At 40.3% G+C, this 15,018-nt stretch overlaps 1 protein-coding gene across 3 annotated transcripts in view; it reads right to left on the bottom strand.

Annotated features, from left to right (window-relative positions):
- snx9b (sorting nexin 9b) overlaps positions 1-15,018 on the bottom strand; it is a 145,761-nt gene that overhangs the window by 14,544 nt on the left and 116,199 nt on the right. For all 3 annotated transcript variants that reach the window (XM_060831592.1, XM_060831594.1, XM_060831593.1), the window contains 4 exons: positions 9,511-9,588; positions 8,372-8,448; positions 7,848-7,937; positions 1,212-1,326 (listed from right to left, as the gene is read on the bottom strand). In XM_060831592.1, the coding sequence (XP_060687575.1) occupies positions 1,212-1,326; positions 7,848-7,937; positions 8,372-8,448; positions 9,511-9,588 (360 nt within the window). The remainder of the gene's footprint in view (positions 1-1,211; positions 1,327-7,847; positions 7,938-8,371; positions 8,449-9,510; positions 9,589-15,018) is intronic.

Below are 15,018 nucleotides of genomic sequence, written 5' to 3'. Positions count from 1 at the left end.
TGGAAGTGACACTGAGAAGTGCAGTCAGTTAATGGGCGAGTTGACTTCACTGTGGGTAAACTCTGAAATACTATTTCCATTGGTAGCGAACAATGAACTAAAACTAAAAAACAATGATTTTCATTCGAAGGAAAAAAATGGAAGAAAAGGAGGAAAATGCTTGGATGCAGGGCTGCAACAGTTCGGAATACATGGATACAAAAATGTGAAAACACATCTCAACAAATTCAAGAACAGCTTCTTCCCCACTGTTGTCAGACTTACGAACATACCTCACATACACTAGGGCTGATCTTTCTCTGCATCTTCTCTGAATTCTGTTCTATTACAATGATGTTCTTATGTAAGATATGATTTGCCTATATAGCACGCAAAATAATACTTTTCATAGTATGATGGTACATGCGCCCCTGGAAGCATGCTGGCTCAGTGGTTAGCACTGCTGCCTCACAGCACCAGGACCTCAGTTTCAATTCCAGCCTTGAGCGAATGTCTGTTTGGAGTTTGCACATTCTCCTTCTGTCTGCGTGGGTTTCCTCAAGATGCTCCGGTTTCCTCCCACAGTCCAAAAATGTGCAGGTTAGGTGGATTGGCCATATAGTGTGTTCAGGGATGTGTAGGTTACATCGTCTAGCCATGGAAAATGCAGAGCTGTAGAGTGGGTGGGTGGGGGGTGGGTGGAGGTGAGTCTGGATGGGATAATCTTGAGACTCAGTGTGGACGTTTTGGGATGTATGGCCAGTTTCCACACTATAGGGATTCTATTCCATGTGACAATAAATAAAATAAAAATACACAACCTTAGTATGAGTAAGGTAAAGATTATTTTAATATTACAAATATCAAAAAGGTCTTGAAGTGAATTGGATGTTCTGATTTTCTCCTTCGCCTGTTCATTAGTGTCCTCCTTGTTTTTTGAACGTCAGGCACAATGGCTGCTGATGTGAATCCACAAGAGACAACACTCAGTTATAGGGGTCCAAAGCAATTAATATAAATGCAGCAACATTGAGAAGGCATTTAGAAGTTGTTGCCTCCAAGTAGTGTTGGTAAACCTAATGCCAGCAGCCAAGAATCCCAAATTTCTATTAATATTGCTATGAAGGGTTCTAAACTGTTTTCTTCCTCAGAAGAAAGAAAAATCAAAGGTATATATGAATGCAAAATATGCAAAGTCACTTTTTAAAAATAGATTTTGATCCTATACCTACCTTGGAATGCATAAGACATTGCTCCAACACGATTCACCATGGTATTCTTTTCTTGTGGTGTCACTTTATTCAAAGCAACCAGTTTGTCACCTTCCTTTGCTTTCTCTATAGCTCCCTGTCATAAACAATAAAGTTACAGCATCATACATAAAGTTCATAAAATCAACATAAACTATTAAAAGTCTCAAAAAGGTGATCTCATTGAAACCTACAAAATTCTTAAAAGGGATAAATATAGGTGAGAAGCCGATAAGATGTTTCTCTTGCTTTGGAGTCTAGACGCAGGGCACAATTTAAAAATAATAAGAGATGGTATTAAGGACCAATGTAAGATGATATTGTTTTTATTCAATGGTGAATGTTTGGAATTCTGTTCTTCAGAGGACAATGAAAGCTGGGTCTGAGTTTATTTAGAAGTAGACATTGATAAATCTTTGGTTATGTAGGTAAAAGACATTCAAGCTTTCAATCAGCTATGATTGTATTAAATGGTGCAACAAGCTTAATGGGCTGAAGACTTATACTTGTTCCTGTAACAATTGCTCTCTGATCAACATGAAAATTTTACTGCTGAGTTTTAGTTAATAAATTACTAACCAAACTCTACATTGTCAGATTATAAATAAAAAGATTTAAAAAATAGCTGGGAAAGGAATGCCAGAATTGTCACAAACTAAAGCAGAAGTTGCTAGAAGAGCTCAGCGGAAGGGTCGCAAGACCCAAAACGTTAACGGATTTCTCTGCACAGATGCTGCCAGACCTGCTGAACTTTTAAAGCAACTTCTGCATTTGTTTGATTTACCACATCCACAGTTCTTTTGATTTTTATCCAGAATTTTCATTACTGACAGTGAAGTAATGACGACAAAGTTCCGAGTCAGGATGTTGTTTTGGCTTGGAGGGGAACTTGCAGATGGTGACAATCCAGCATCTGCTGTCTTTTTTCCTTTAGGTAGTCCGTGTCATGATTTTAGAAGTTCAGTCAAAGAAACCATACAGAGCTTGTAGATGTTACACACTGCCACTGGGCATTGGTGGTGGAGAGAATAATGTTTAAGGTGGAGGGTGAGGTGTTAATCAAGTGAGCTGTTTTATCCTGGATGATTTTGGGCTTCTTGAGTTGGAGCTACATTTATCTAGATAAGTGGAGAACAGGCCATTATACTCCTGACTCAAGTCTCAGATGGTGGATAAACTTTGGGAAGTCAGGTAATAACTGACTTGTGGTAGAATTCCCAGCTTCTAATCTGCTTTTGTAGCCACAGTATGGCTGATCCAGTTCTATCCCTGGTCAATGATAATTTCAGGATGTTGATGGTGGAGGATTTTAGCAATAGTAATGTTAGTGAATATCAAGAGGCAACAGTTAGATTCTCTTTTATCGGAGATAGTCATTGACTATCATTTGTTACATTCTAACACACCAAAAAGGCCCATCAAAACAGAATTCCATTTTCAAAGAAAATGCGTAGCTACATTTTCTTATCAAAATATCATACATAGCCTGAAAAATGTGTTGCTGGAAAAGCGCAGCAGGTCAGGCAGCATCCAAAGAGCAGGAGAATCGACGTTTCGGGCATGAGCCCTTCTTCAGGAATGCCTGAAACGTCAATTCTCCTGCTTTTTGGATGCTGCCTGACCCGCTGCGCTTTTCCAGCAACGCATTTTCAGCTCTGATCTCCAGCATCAGTCCTCACTTTCTCCATCATACATAGCCTACCAACAAGGTATTTACATACCATTCATAGCTTTTAAGTTTTTCTTCATTAGGTAACAGTTACAAACTAAATGTGATTAATTGTACAGATTGGAGGAAATGTTAAACTGAGTATGCAGTAATACAATACTATAAATGATACTTCAGCACAACTTAAGAAATACAAGAATAATTCATTTTAATGTTCTACATGTTTACAATTCTTCCAATTAATAGTGTTATATGGAGGACAATAATTAAGCAATTCTGGACACATTTGACTGTACTCAACTCAACCCGGTTATAATCCCTGCAGGTGAAACCATATGTTAAAAGATTCAAATTTAATGAATAGCCCCCAGATGAAAAAGTTACCACATTCAATAACTTCAACACAAATCAAACGCCACATGAATCAACAGGCAAATGATACTTCAAATGAAAAAGGTAAACTACACATTAGATAATCAAAACAACAAAGATACATCTTACACAAAGACAAGCATTTACATTATTCCTCACAAAAATGAAGTTCCACAATATACAAACATAGAAAACTGAAACAGTAGACCATTTGGCCCTTTGAGATTGCTTCACCATTCTATACGATCATCCTGTTCGCACTTTTGCCCCATATCTGTTGATCCCTTTTGCCCCAACAATAGCTAATTCCTCCTTGAAAATTATGCTGACAAGCTTAAAAAATGTTGAATTTTATTTGTGCACAGTAGATCAGGAGTTCTACCCAAAAATAGCTTCCACTTCCACATTTCACGCAGTTGTCATGAGTAAGTCACACCTATACAAATCCTCTTTTTCAGATCATAACTGATGGTGGTGTAGCTTTCCACAGTTCCTTTTCAACTGACAGATCAATAAACACCCTATTTCATGGTTCGTCTGCTAAGCAAACGCCCAGCTCTTTAGCAATTCACGCAGCCATCCAGGTTTTAGACCTTTTTAAGCTGATTTGCACAGTGCCTCCAGGAGCTCTATTGAACTTTTCCCTTCTTGAGAAATTTGTTTCTTTTTCTCATAATAATTTGCTATGTTCTTCTTCCTGCCTCATTGTTTGTTCTTCTTTCTACAAATGTTTGCCAATTCTCTTCTATCCATAGCTCTCTTTTATGTCAGCTAGAATTTCATAATTTTCACTGCAGCACAAACAACAGTCATCTAATATTATGAGTGCAATGACAGCAACATGCAGAAGGGCGTGCAGAGTATCCCAGCAGTTCAACCAACTGTCATGCAACAGATTGCTAGGGCTGCTGAGGCCTGGCTAGGAACACTGACAATAGGTCCACAGGACATAAACAAGCTAACAAAAAGAAGTGCTAAAGTGCATTAAAAATGGTGCCCGCACTTCCTGTGCCATGTGAGAGCTATAGAACACTTCATGTGTACTGAATAAATACAAGTCCAGTGTGCGTCTCCAATTGCTTAAACACAAGACCAGAAATCTTGCATTTCAGGAGCAGCAGTCCCTTCTCAACATTCATTTTCAGAAGGTTGGATGTTCAAATTCTCAAGACTTCAGCACAAAAGCCTAGGCCAAGATTCCAATACTGAATTGAGGGAGTGCTGAACTGTCAGAAAAGTCTTCTTTTGGATGAGAAGTTAAACCAACCCTTTCAGATAAATCCAATGGATCCTATGGCACCACTTTGAAATGGAGCAAGAGAGTTCTATCAAGCATCTGGACAACACTTCCACTTCCACTAACATCACTAATTCAGATTATTTGGTCAATAATGAATTTCTGTCTATGGAATCCTGTTGTATGCAAACCGGACCTGTGCTTCCTGCATCACAATAGTAGCAACGCTTCAAAAAGTACTTAATTGACTATCAAACAAACTGGGACTTCCTAAGGTAATGAAAGACACTATCTGAATGCAAGTTCCTCCTTTCTTTTACCGACTTTCTAACAGCATTTCAGTCCAATGCATATCTTTCCCTTTTTACCCTGATTTACGCCATCACAAAATACTGATGCTGTCAATTGGATATGAAACTAGAAATACTGGGAATACTCAGTTCATACAGAAGCATCTGTGGAAAGACAAACCAAGTTAATTGATCTGAATTTTATCCATGGGGATTCTCACTTTGGAGTAAAAAAAAGCAGCTGAGGTTACACATGCCTCCAGCAGGAACCACTCAGCAATCTTACCACAGAGTCTTTCTGATTGGTCATTTATGGGCCCACTGTCAGGTCTACAACAGGTATTTAAAATCAAGGAAGTGCTAGCAAAGATCTCAGTTCCAAGTAGACAATAGTTCCCTTCTGGGAAAGCTTTTAGAGCCATGGGTGCTGCCTTCTTTTTTATGCCCATTTCTCAGGTCCATAAATCTCTCTCCCCCAACCCCAACTCCTGCTGGGCTGCAATAAGGTGATTATTTCACTAGAGCTCATGACCATCTGACATGACAGAGACTAGCAACAAAATGTTGACAAGATTACACTATCAATGACCATAATGCCTTGGTTAATAGTTGGAAATTACCATGGGTGATGAGAAAGTATTAAATTTTGTATAAGAGCACTTCTGGACATATTAAAAAAAGTAGTTGCTTGTTTCCTTGCAACATGTACCAGACACCACAATCAGTAAAATGCACAGTGATTTTAATGCCTCACCCCAAACCGCAAGAGTCAGTCAAATTCACTCAATTAGACCTGTTTCTCCTTCCACAGATCATGCCAAATAGCTGTTCTGGTTTTCAAATTTGTGACTCCACCCCAGTTTCCAACTCAGTGACCAAGGAGACTCCTTTTGTCTTTATCAAAAAATTTGAGCAATTTCTTAAAACTCCCTGTTCGTATGCATTGAATCACAGAATCTCAACAGTGCAGGTAGAGGCCATTTGGGCCAACGAAATCCTACATGTGCGGTTACAGGCATTTTCACCATAGTTAACCAACATAGCCTGCACACTACGGAGCAATTTAGCATAGCCACTCCATCTAACACCTTTAGACTGTGAGAGGAAAACAGAGCACCCAAAGAAACCCATCTAGACTCAGGGAGAATGCGCAAACTCCACATAGACAGACACCAATGGCTAGAAACAAACCATGTTGTTGGTACTATGAGATAGCAGTGTTAACCACTCTGTGGCCTTGCTGCCTGGTGTAACATCCAGTACTTTTTAAAATTTCTCTTCAAAACCTTCAACATGGATACCATTTCAGTAAATGTTTGAAAGTGTTGCAATCTTTCTAAATGAAGGCTCCCAAAGTGGTACACTATATATGGCCAAAATCAATTATGTGTATCAGTTTGCCCGTTATTTCTAATTATGATCCAAGGCTTTACCTAAAAAAAAACTGGAAGACGTAGTGTCCTAAAAAGGACTTGTCCTACCACTTTCCAAAACTGGTGAATCTGAAACAATGCGTTGGATTTTAAGTACCTGCAGAAGTTGGAGGAGGAGGCAGATTAGGGGCCCAAAAGAAAAGCTGCACCAGCAGATTCCCTGGCCCCATCCCACTTCGGATTACTGGGCTACCAGCCTGCAATGTGACTGGAAGCCACACAGCTCATTACAAGTCACTGAAAAACATTTAAAGAAAGGTAGCTGGGATTCTCCAGCCAGCTTCCAGGTTCTCATGGGCATGAAGGCACATTTAGGTATCCTGAGGTGGCAGAGTGAGTGCCATAGTTCCAGGCAAGCCTAGAGACACTTCAGATTTGATTACATTTCCTACAGCATAGAAACAGGTCCTTCCGCCCAACCAGTCCACAATGACCCTCTGAAGAGGAACCCACCCAGACCTATTTCCCTCTTACTAATGCACCTAACACTATAAACAATTTATTATAGCCAATTCACCTGACCTGCACATCTTTGGATTGGGAGAAAACTGGAGCACCCGGAGGAAACCCACGCAGACAGTCGCCAGAGGCTGGAATTGAACCTGGGACCCTGGTGCTGTGAGACAGCAGTGCTAACCACTGAGCCACCGTGCCACCCCAAAATTTACTTTAGCGCAGGAACAGTGTCAGACCTCCCTATAGAAGATCTCTCCTTATTACACCACAACAGCTCCTCCCCACAGTGGCTGCCTGACTGCAAGTTCCATTTTTTTATTTGAGATTTTTAAATATTTGAAAGATGATACTTAGCTTTGATTGCAGCTGCTGCCCCTTTCAAGCTGTAAGGTCTTTGATTGGTCCTCTATCTGCAAGAGACAGCTATCATCCTTAAATGAATGTCAAGCCTGTCTCCAGGCCAGTTAAAGGGACACCCAAGCAAAGGTCACAATGAGTGACTGCTTCTCCTCAGGATTCAAGACTCTCAAACAATCCCAATCTTTGTTTCTCATTTTCAGAGAGAAGTCATGAATTTATTTAACACAATATAAATTAATCCACATTTGGAGGTGCGAGCTTTGAACTGGGGTGTACAAAGTTAAAAATCACAACACCAGGTTATCGTCCAGCAGGTTTAATTTGGAAGCCCTAGCTTTCTGAGCGCTGCTCCTTCATCAACCACCTGATGAAGGAGCAGTGGTCTGAAAGCTCGTGCTTCCAAGTAAACCTGTTGGACTATAACCTGGTGTTGTGTGATTTTTAACTAAATTAATCCATGCTGAGATACTAGTTTCTACTAAAAAGATAGTAGAGTGGTTTGGTGGTCAAACACATCATTCTGTTAGCTTAGGCTAAAATCCAGCCCATAATGGCTCATTAAGCAGGTCTTCCATTCTTTGCCTATTATAAATACCTCTGGACTCCTCTATTGACTCAATGATCAATTAGTTTGGACAGTATCAACCCACAGGACTTAGAATGGACAGTTTAAAAGATCTTTTACGCAATAGTTTTTAAATAATCCATATTTTGCTTCAAATTAATTTCATTTATCCATATTTTTATTGCCATCTAATTAAGGACAAAAAATCTAGGACAAAAAAGGTGTTTTTTTTTTACCTTATGCACACTAATGATATCAGGGAAACATCCTAGTAATCCCTTGTACTCTTGATTTGTTTCCATCAGATAATGCAAGTCCTTTTTAGGCTGTTGAAAACACAAGTTTATATGACATATTTGCATAACACATATCTCATTAAAAACAGCATTTGCACTCAGATTTCATCATTTCAATTTCAATTATTGTAACATGCCAAAAAGTCATGTTGTTTCCTCAGTGAGGCAGACCTTTGCAGCATCACAAATACATCAATAATGCAAAACATAAAAAAAGGCAAATCTGAACCAATATTCTACTATTCATTCCTTTGCTTCACAATCTTTGTGGTAATGTGTGAATTCCACAGGAGCACTGTACATTACCAAAAGATCTTTTTTCATTTTCTTTTCTAAAAATGACTACTGTTGAGAGTTTTAATATCACACTCTTACAGTCTACTGTTACTATCAATTTTAGGTAGCATTTTACTTCTTCAATACAACTATTCATACTCAAACTCGAATACAAACTACTCAAATACCTGTTCTGCAAAGATGCTGGCAATTTCTTCAAATGTCTTTCCTACTTCAGTTAAAGGATCTGTCAAAATGGATTCACCTGAAACACAAATCAACAACTGAATCCTTTGTCTGATTATACAGCAAATGTTATGATAGATACTTTTCACAAGGAAATAAGTTCCCAACAAAAAGGTAACTTCCTAATGACAAAGATCTTCAGTTTCCACTTGACTAAACTTCTTTTTTACACAGTTCCTCTGACATCTGCATAACTGGCGCAAAAAAGATTGTGGAATTTTAAACACAAACTGAGTTTCTATGAACTCTTGCAATAGTTTAAAAATATATTGCACCAGATGAGGTCATACAATGCAGAGTTGGTCACAACCACAGAACATATTAATCACTATTGGGAGTTTCCTCTAATTTACAGGCTTTCAAACAGGCTTAAAAAAACCTGATTCTTTTGACACAAGGACAATAATAGACAAGCGTAGTAAAGTTTCAAATTTATTTGTTTTTTAAAAACGCTTACTCAGAAACGGGCAACTGCATGATAAATCAAATGGAAAATAGCTTTGTCTATTTTTCAATCATTTCAAAAATTCAAAATCAGGTTACTCTCAGGTTCAAAATACTTATTTTTGTAATAAACCCATCTTCAGCTGTACTCATCAACTTTTAACCAGGTTACACACACATATGATTTTAAAAATTCAGCAATAGGTGGATTTTTTTTTGAAACACACAATCCTGCCAAGAACTAAATTTACCTAGATTGAAAGTAAGAGATCCTTGAAATAAAAATCAATTTATAGTTATATAAATCAATATACATTCACATATTGTATCATTTACAAAACGTACTAACTTTGGCACTATTTCCAAAGAAACGAGAACAAGGACCCAAAATGAAATACGGTATTAAAAATCCAAGAATAACCAAGTGGATACATTTATTTGAAGTGTGACTGATGCACTGGAGTGATTGCATGAAAAGAATTACAACACAGCAATGACCATTGTGCCACAATTAAGCAGGGTTATAGCAATGGTTTGCAACTGCTTGAAACTTCCTTTATAAGATTTCCTGAATTCTGTAATAAGCTAGCAGGTGCATACAAAAAACTATCCTGAAACATAAATAATAGCACATTACCTTCATAACCACTGGTTGCGAAAACCTGTGAAAGGTTTTGCAAAGCTTTTCCCATCTTCTGATATTCTTTAGGCAGTGCTTTCAAGAAAAAAACAGAACACAATCAGCACAGAACATGATCATTTCTGCATCTTAAAAGCAGTCAACACCAATTGTAGTAGGAACAAAAGTTAGATCAGAGCTAGCTTGTACTTTAACTCCACTTACCTCACCTTATTTATAATCTGTTTTCCAACAAAAATAAACTCAGTTTTGAAATTTTCAATTGATCCAGCTTCAAAAACTTTGAAGACTCCATTATCCTTGATGTGAAGTACTTTCTGACACTGCACCTGAAGTTCAATCTCTCCATTTTGACAATACGTGCCCTTGGTCTGGATTTCTCCACCAGAGGGAGCAGTTTATTCAATCATTCAAACCACCAATAACACCATTGATTGTCATGAACATCTCAAATAATATCACCATATGTTCCATGTTAAAAAACATATACAACATGTCTTCTTAAGTTAAGCCACTGAATATAACTCTGTTGAATGCACATTTCACCTTCCTCACACCCCCAGGCCAAATTACTCTTCCTGAGGTGTCCTACCCAGGCTGATTTCAAATGGGTTCCAGCCAGACCACCTAACATTCAAAATACAAATTCTACCTCTTTCTTTGCCCTGAGTATGTCTACTAGCTTTTACTGATTTCTGAACTTGATCCCAAAATTATTCTACTCAAAACATAGTTCCTATCTAACATCTTGTCATTTAGGAAAAAAAATACAATCCATCTTTCCTAAATAAGTTCAACTGCAGGATGGTAGGTAAAAGTGAGGACTGCAAATGCTGGAGATCAAAGTCTAGATTAGAGTGGTGCTGGAAAAGCACAGCAGGTCAGACAGCATCCGAGCAGCAGGAAAATCGACGTTTCGGGCAAAAGCCCTTCAAAGGCCCGGGAGCCTCCGGGATGGAGAGATAAATGGGCTGGGGACAAGGTAGGCAAAAGTGAGGACTGCAGATGCTGGAAATCAGACTTTAGATCAGAGTGGTGCTGGAAAAGCACAGCAGGTCAGGCAGCATCCGAGGAGCAGGAAAATCGACGTTTCGAGCAAAAGCTGATAAAGAGCTTTTGCCTGAAACGTCAATTTTCCTGCTCCTGGGGAGAAGATAGCCTAAAGTACAATAGGTGGATGAAGGTGGGTATGAAGGTGATAGGTCGGAGAGGAGGGTGAAGCGGATAGGTGGGAAGGAAGATTGGCAGGTAGAACAGGTCATGAGGGTGGTGCTGAGCTGGTAGGTTGGAACTGGGGTAAGGTGGGGGGAGGGGAAGTGAGGAAACTAGAGACGTCCACATTGATGCCTTGGGGTTAAAGTGTTCCAAGGCAGAAGATAAGGCATTCTTCCTCGAGGCTTCAGGTGCGGATGCGGATGGATATACAAGAGCAGAAACATAATCAAGGCTGAAAATGTGTTGCTGGTCAAAGCACAGCAGGCCAGGCAGCATCTCAGGAATAGGGAATTCGACGTTTCGAGCATAAGCCCTTCATCAGGAATGGAGGAAGAGAGCTTCTTCAAGGAAGGCATCCTTGTAAGAGGATTCGCAGTAGGTTAAAATCTTCGAGTAAAAAATGAGGTCTGCAGATGCTGGAGATCACAGCTGAAAATGTGTTGCTGGTCAAAGCACAGCAGGCCAGGCAGCATCTCAGGAATAGGGAATTCGACGTTTCGAGCATAAGCCCTTCATCTGCTCGAAACGTCGAATTCCCTATTCCTGAGATGCTGCTTGGCCTGCTGTGCTTTGACCAGCAACACATTTTCAGCTGTGATCTCCAGCATCTGCAGACCTCATTTTTTACTCAGAAACATAATCAACACCAGTATATAAAACAGACAGCTTTAATGTATTTCACAGATCTTATCTATCTGACTTCGGTCCTATTCTTCCTTGATTATGGACAGTGAGTTTGCTTAAATGGATTTAAGGTACAATGGTAACTATATCAAAATTAGCTGACAAAAAGACTTACAAAATAAAATCTCCTCCTAGCAACACTGTCAAAACAATTAATTTAACTTCAAGAATTTGAACAAAGCATACACATTATTTAATGTGTTTATTTCTTAAAATAGTTAGATCAGAGAAATATTTACTACAAAATTCTCTGCTTCTGACATTTTCCATTACTCTACAGAAAATGATAAGCCACAGGGGATGACAGTGGAAACTAAGTTGAAAACATCTATTCATGATGACTTAAGTGGCAGGAAATGGTATTGTGCTCACACTTGCCCAGATTCAATTCCGAACCTTATTTTACAATGTGGGCAGCTGTAGAGTAGAAGTCCGATTGAGTGTAAACGCATGGGCAGTAATTGGCCAGGTTGAATTTGTCTTGCTTTTTGTGTAGAGGATGTATCTGGGCAACTTTCCACATTGTTTGTTAGGTGCCAGTGTTGTAACTGTCCTGGAAAACCTTGGCTAGGGGAGCAGCAGTTCTGGAGCACAAGTCCTCAGTATCGTTGCTAGAATGTTGTCAGGGACCATCAACTTTGCAGTATTCAGTGCCCCCAACCATTTCTTGATATCACGTGAAATGAACTGAATTGGCTAAAGACTGGTATGTGAGATGTTGGGAAACCACTGGGGTAGAGAGAGATGGATCATCCATTCTGCACTTCTGATTGAGAACTTCAGCCTTATGTTTTGTACTGATGTGCTGGGCTCTTCCTACATTGATGAACACTCCTCCTCCAGCAAGGGAGGGTGGTAAAAAAGGAGGGGGGGTGGCATTGCTAATTAGAAATGGTATAACGGCTGCAGAAAGGAAGTTTGAGGGGGATCTGCCTTTGGACGTAGTATGGGCTGAAGTCAGAAATAGGAAAGGTGCTGTCACCTTGTTGGGTGTTTACTATAGGCCCCCCAATAGCAGCAGAGATGTGGAGAAACAGATTGGGAAACAGATTTTGGAAAGGTGCAGAAGCCACAGGGTCTTGGTCATGGGCGACTTCAACTTCCCAAATATTGATTGGAAGCTCTTTAGATCAAGTAGAGTGGATGGGGCGGTGTTTGTGCAGTGTGTCCAGGAAGCTTTTCTAACTCAGTATGTAGATTGTCCAACCAGAGGGGAGGCCATATTGGATTTGGTACTCGGTAATGAACCGGGACAAATGATGGGCTTGTTAGTGGGTGAACATTTTGGTGATGGTGACCACAATTCTGTGACTTTCACCTTGGTTATGGAGAGAGATAGGTGCGCACAACAGGGTAGATTTTACAATTGGGGGAAGGGAAATTATGATGCTGTAAGACAGGATTTGAGGAGCAATAGTTGGGAGCATAGGCTGTCAGGGAAGGATGTGGTGGAAATGTGGAACTTTTTCAAGGAACAGATACGACGTGTCCTTGATATGTATGTACCTATCAGGCAGGTAAGAAATGGTCGTGTGAGGGAGCCTTGGTTGACGAGGGAGGTTGAATGTCTAGTAAAGAGGAAGAAGGAGGCTTACATAAGGTTGAGGAAACAGGGTTCAGACAGAGCAGTGGAGGGATACAGGATAGCCAGAAGGGACCTGAAGAAAGGGATTAGAAGAGCTAAGAGAGGGCATGAAAAATCCTTGGCGGATAGGATCAAGGATAACCCCAAGGCATTGTATGCGTATGTGAGAAACATGAGAATGACGAGAACGAGGGTAGGTCCGATCAAGGACAGTAGTGGGAGATTGTGTGTTGAGTCGGAAGAGATAGGAGAGGTCTTGAATGAGTACTTTTCTTCAGTATTTACGAACGAGAGGGACCGTACTGTTGAAGAGGAGAGTGTGAAACGGAGTGGTAAGCTAGAAGAGATACTTGTTAGGAAGGAAGATGTGTTGGACATTTTGAACAACTTGAGGATAGACAAGTCCCCCGGGCCTGACGGGATATATCCTAGGATTATGTGGGAAGCAAGAGAGGAAATTGCAGTACCGTTGGCAATGATCTTTTCGTCTTCACTGTCAACGGGGGTGGTACCAGTGGACTGGAGAGTAGCGAATGTTGTGCCCCTGTTCAAAAAAGGGAATAGGGATAACCCCGGGAATTACAGGCCAGTTAGTCTTACTTCTGTGGTAGGCAAAGTAATGGAAAGGGTACTGAGGGATAGGATTTATGAGTATCTGGAAAGACACAGCTCGATTAGGGACAGCCAGCACGGATTTGTGAAGGGTAGGTCTTGCCTTACAAGTCTTATTGAATTCTTTGAGGAGGTGACCAAGCATGTGGATGAGGGTAGAGCAGTGGATGTAGTGTACATGGATTTTAGTAAGGCATTTGATAAGGTTCCCCATGGTAGGCTTATGCGGAAAGTCAGGAGGCATGGGATAGAGGGAAATTTGGCCAACTGGATAGAAAACTGGCTAACTGGTCGAAGTCAGAGAGAGTGATGGTAGATGGTAAGTATTCAGCCTGGAGCCCAGTTACAAGTGGAGTCCCGCAGGGATCAGTTCTGGGTCCTCTGCTGTTTGTAACTTTTATTAATGACTTGGATGAGGGAGTCGAAGGGTGGGTCAGTAAATTTGCAGATGATACAAAGATTGGTGGAGTTGTGGACAGTGAGGAGGGCTGTTGTCGGCTGCAAAGGGACTTAGATATGATGCAGAGCTGGGCTGAGGAGTGGCAGATGGAGTTCAACCCTGCCAAGTGTGAGGTTGTCCATTTTGGAAGAACAAATAAGAATGAGGAATACAGGGTTAACGGTAGGGTTCTTAGGTGGAGGAACAGAGGGATCTTGGGGTCTATGTACATAGATCTTTGAAAGTTGCCACTCAGGTGGATAGAGCTTGTAAGAAGGCCTATGGTGTATTAGCGTTCATTAGCAGAGGGATTGAATTCAAGAGTCGTGAAGTGATGTTGCAGCTGTACAGGACTTTGGTTAGGCCACATTTGGAGTACTGTGTGAAGTTCTGGTCGCCTCACTTTAGGAAAGATGTGGAAGCTTTCGAGAGGGTTTAGGATGGGTTTAGAGCGAAATGGCCAACTGCTGGCAAATGGATTAGGTTACGATATCTGGTCGGCATGGACAAGTTGGACCGAAGGGTCTGTTTCCGTGCTGTACTATGACTCTATATAGGACACCAATTTGAAAACTGGTGGATGGTATAAAACTTGGAAATATTGTAAACTGTGAGAAAGCTAGTATAAGACTTTGGACAAGTTAGTGGAATGGGCAGACAGGTGGCAGATGAAGTTCAATGTAGAGAAATAAGGGGTGATATATTTTGGTAGGAGGAATATGAAGCATCAATACAAAACAAAGGGTACAGTACAAATGTAAGACAGTGTGGGAGTAGATGAACCTAAGTGTATACATTAATTAAAACTGACAGGACAGAGAGAGAACAGTTAATAAAGCTTACATTTATTGATACAGGCATACAGTACAGAGCAAGAAAATTATATTGAACTTATACAAGATACTAATTCAACATCAGCTAAAGCTCTGTGGCCATTTCTGGGTGCTTGCTTTAAGGAAGGATGTAAAGA

This window comes from Hemiscyllium ocellatum, chromosome 10, assembly GCF_020745735.1.
Source record: "Hemiscyllium ocellatum isolate sHemOce1 chromosome 10, sHemOce1.pat.X.cur, whole genome shotgun sequence".
Lineage (NCBI taxonomy): Eukaryota > Metazoa > Chordata > Chondrichthyes > Orectolobiformes > Hemiscylliidae > Hemiscyllium > Hemiscyllium ocellatum.
This window is presented reverse-complemented; position numbering and strand designations above follow the sequence as displayed.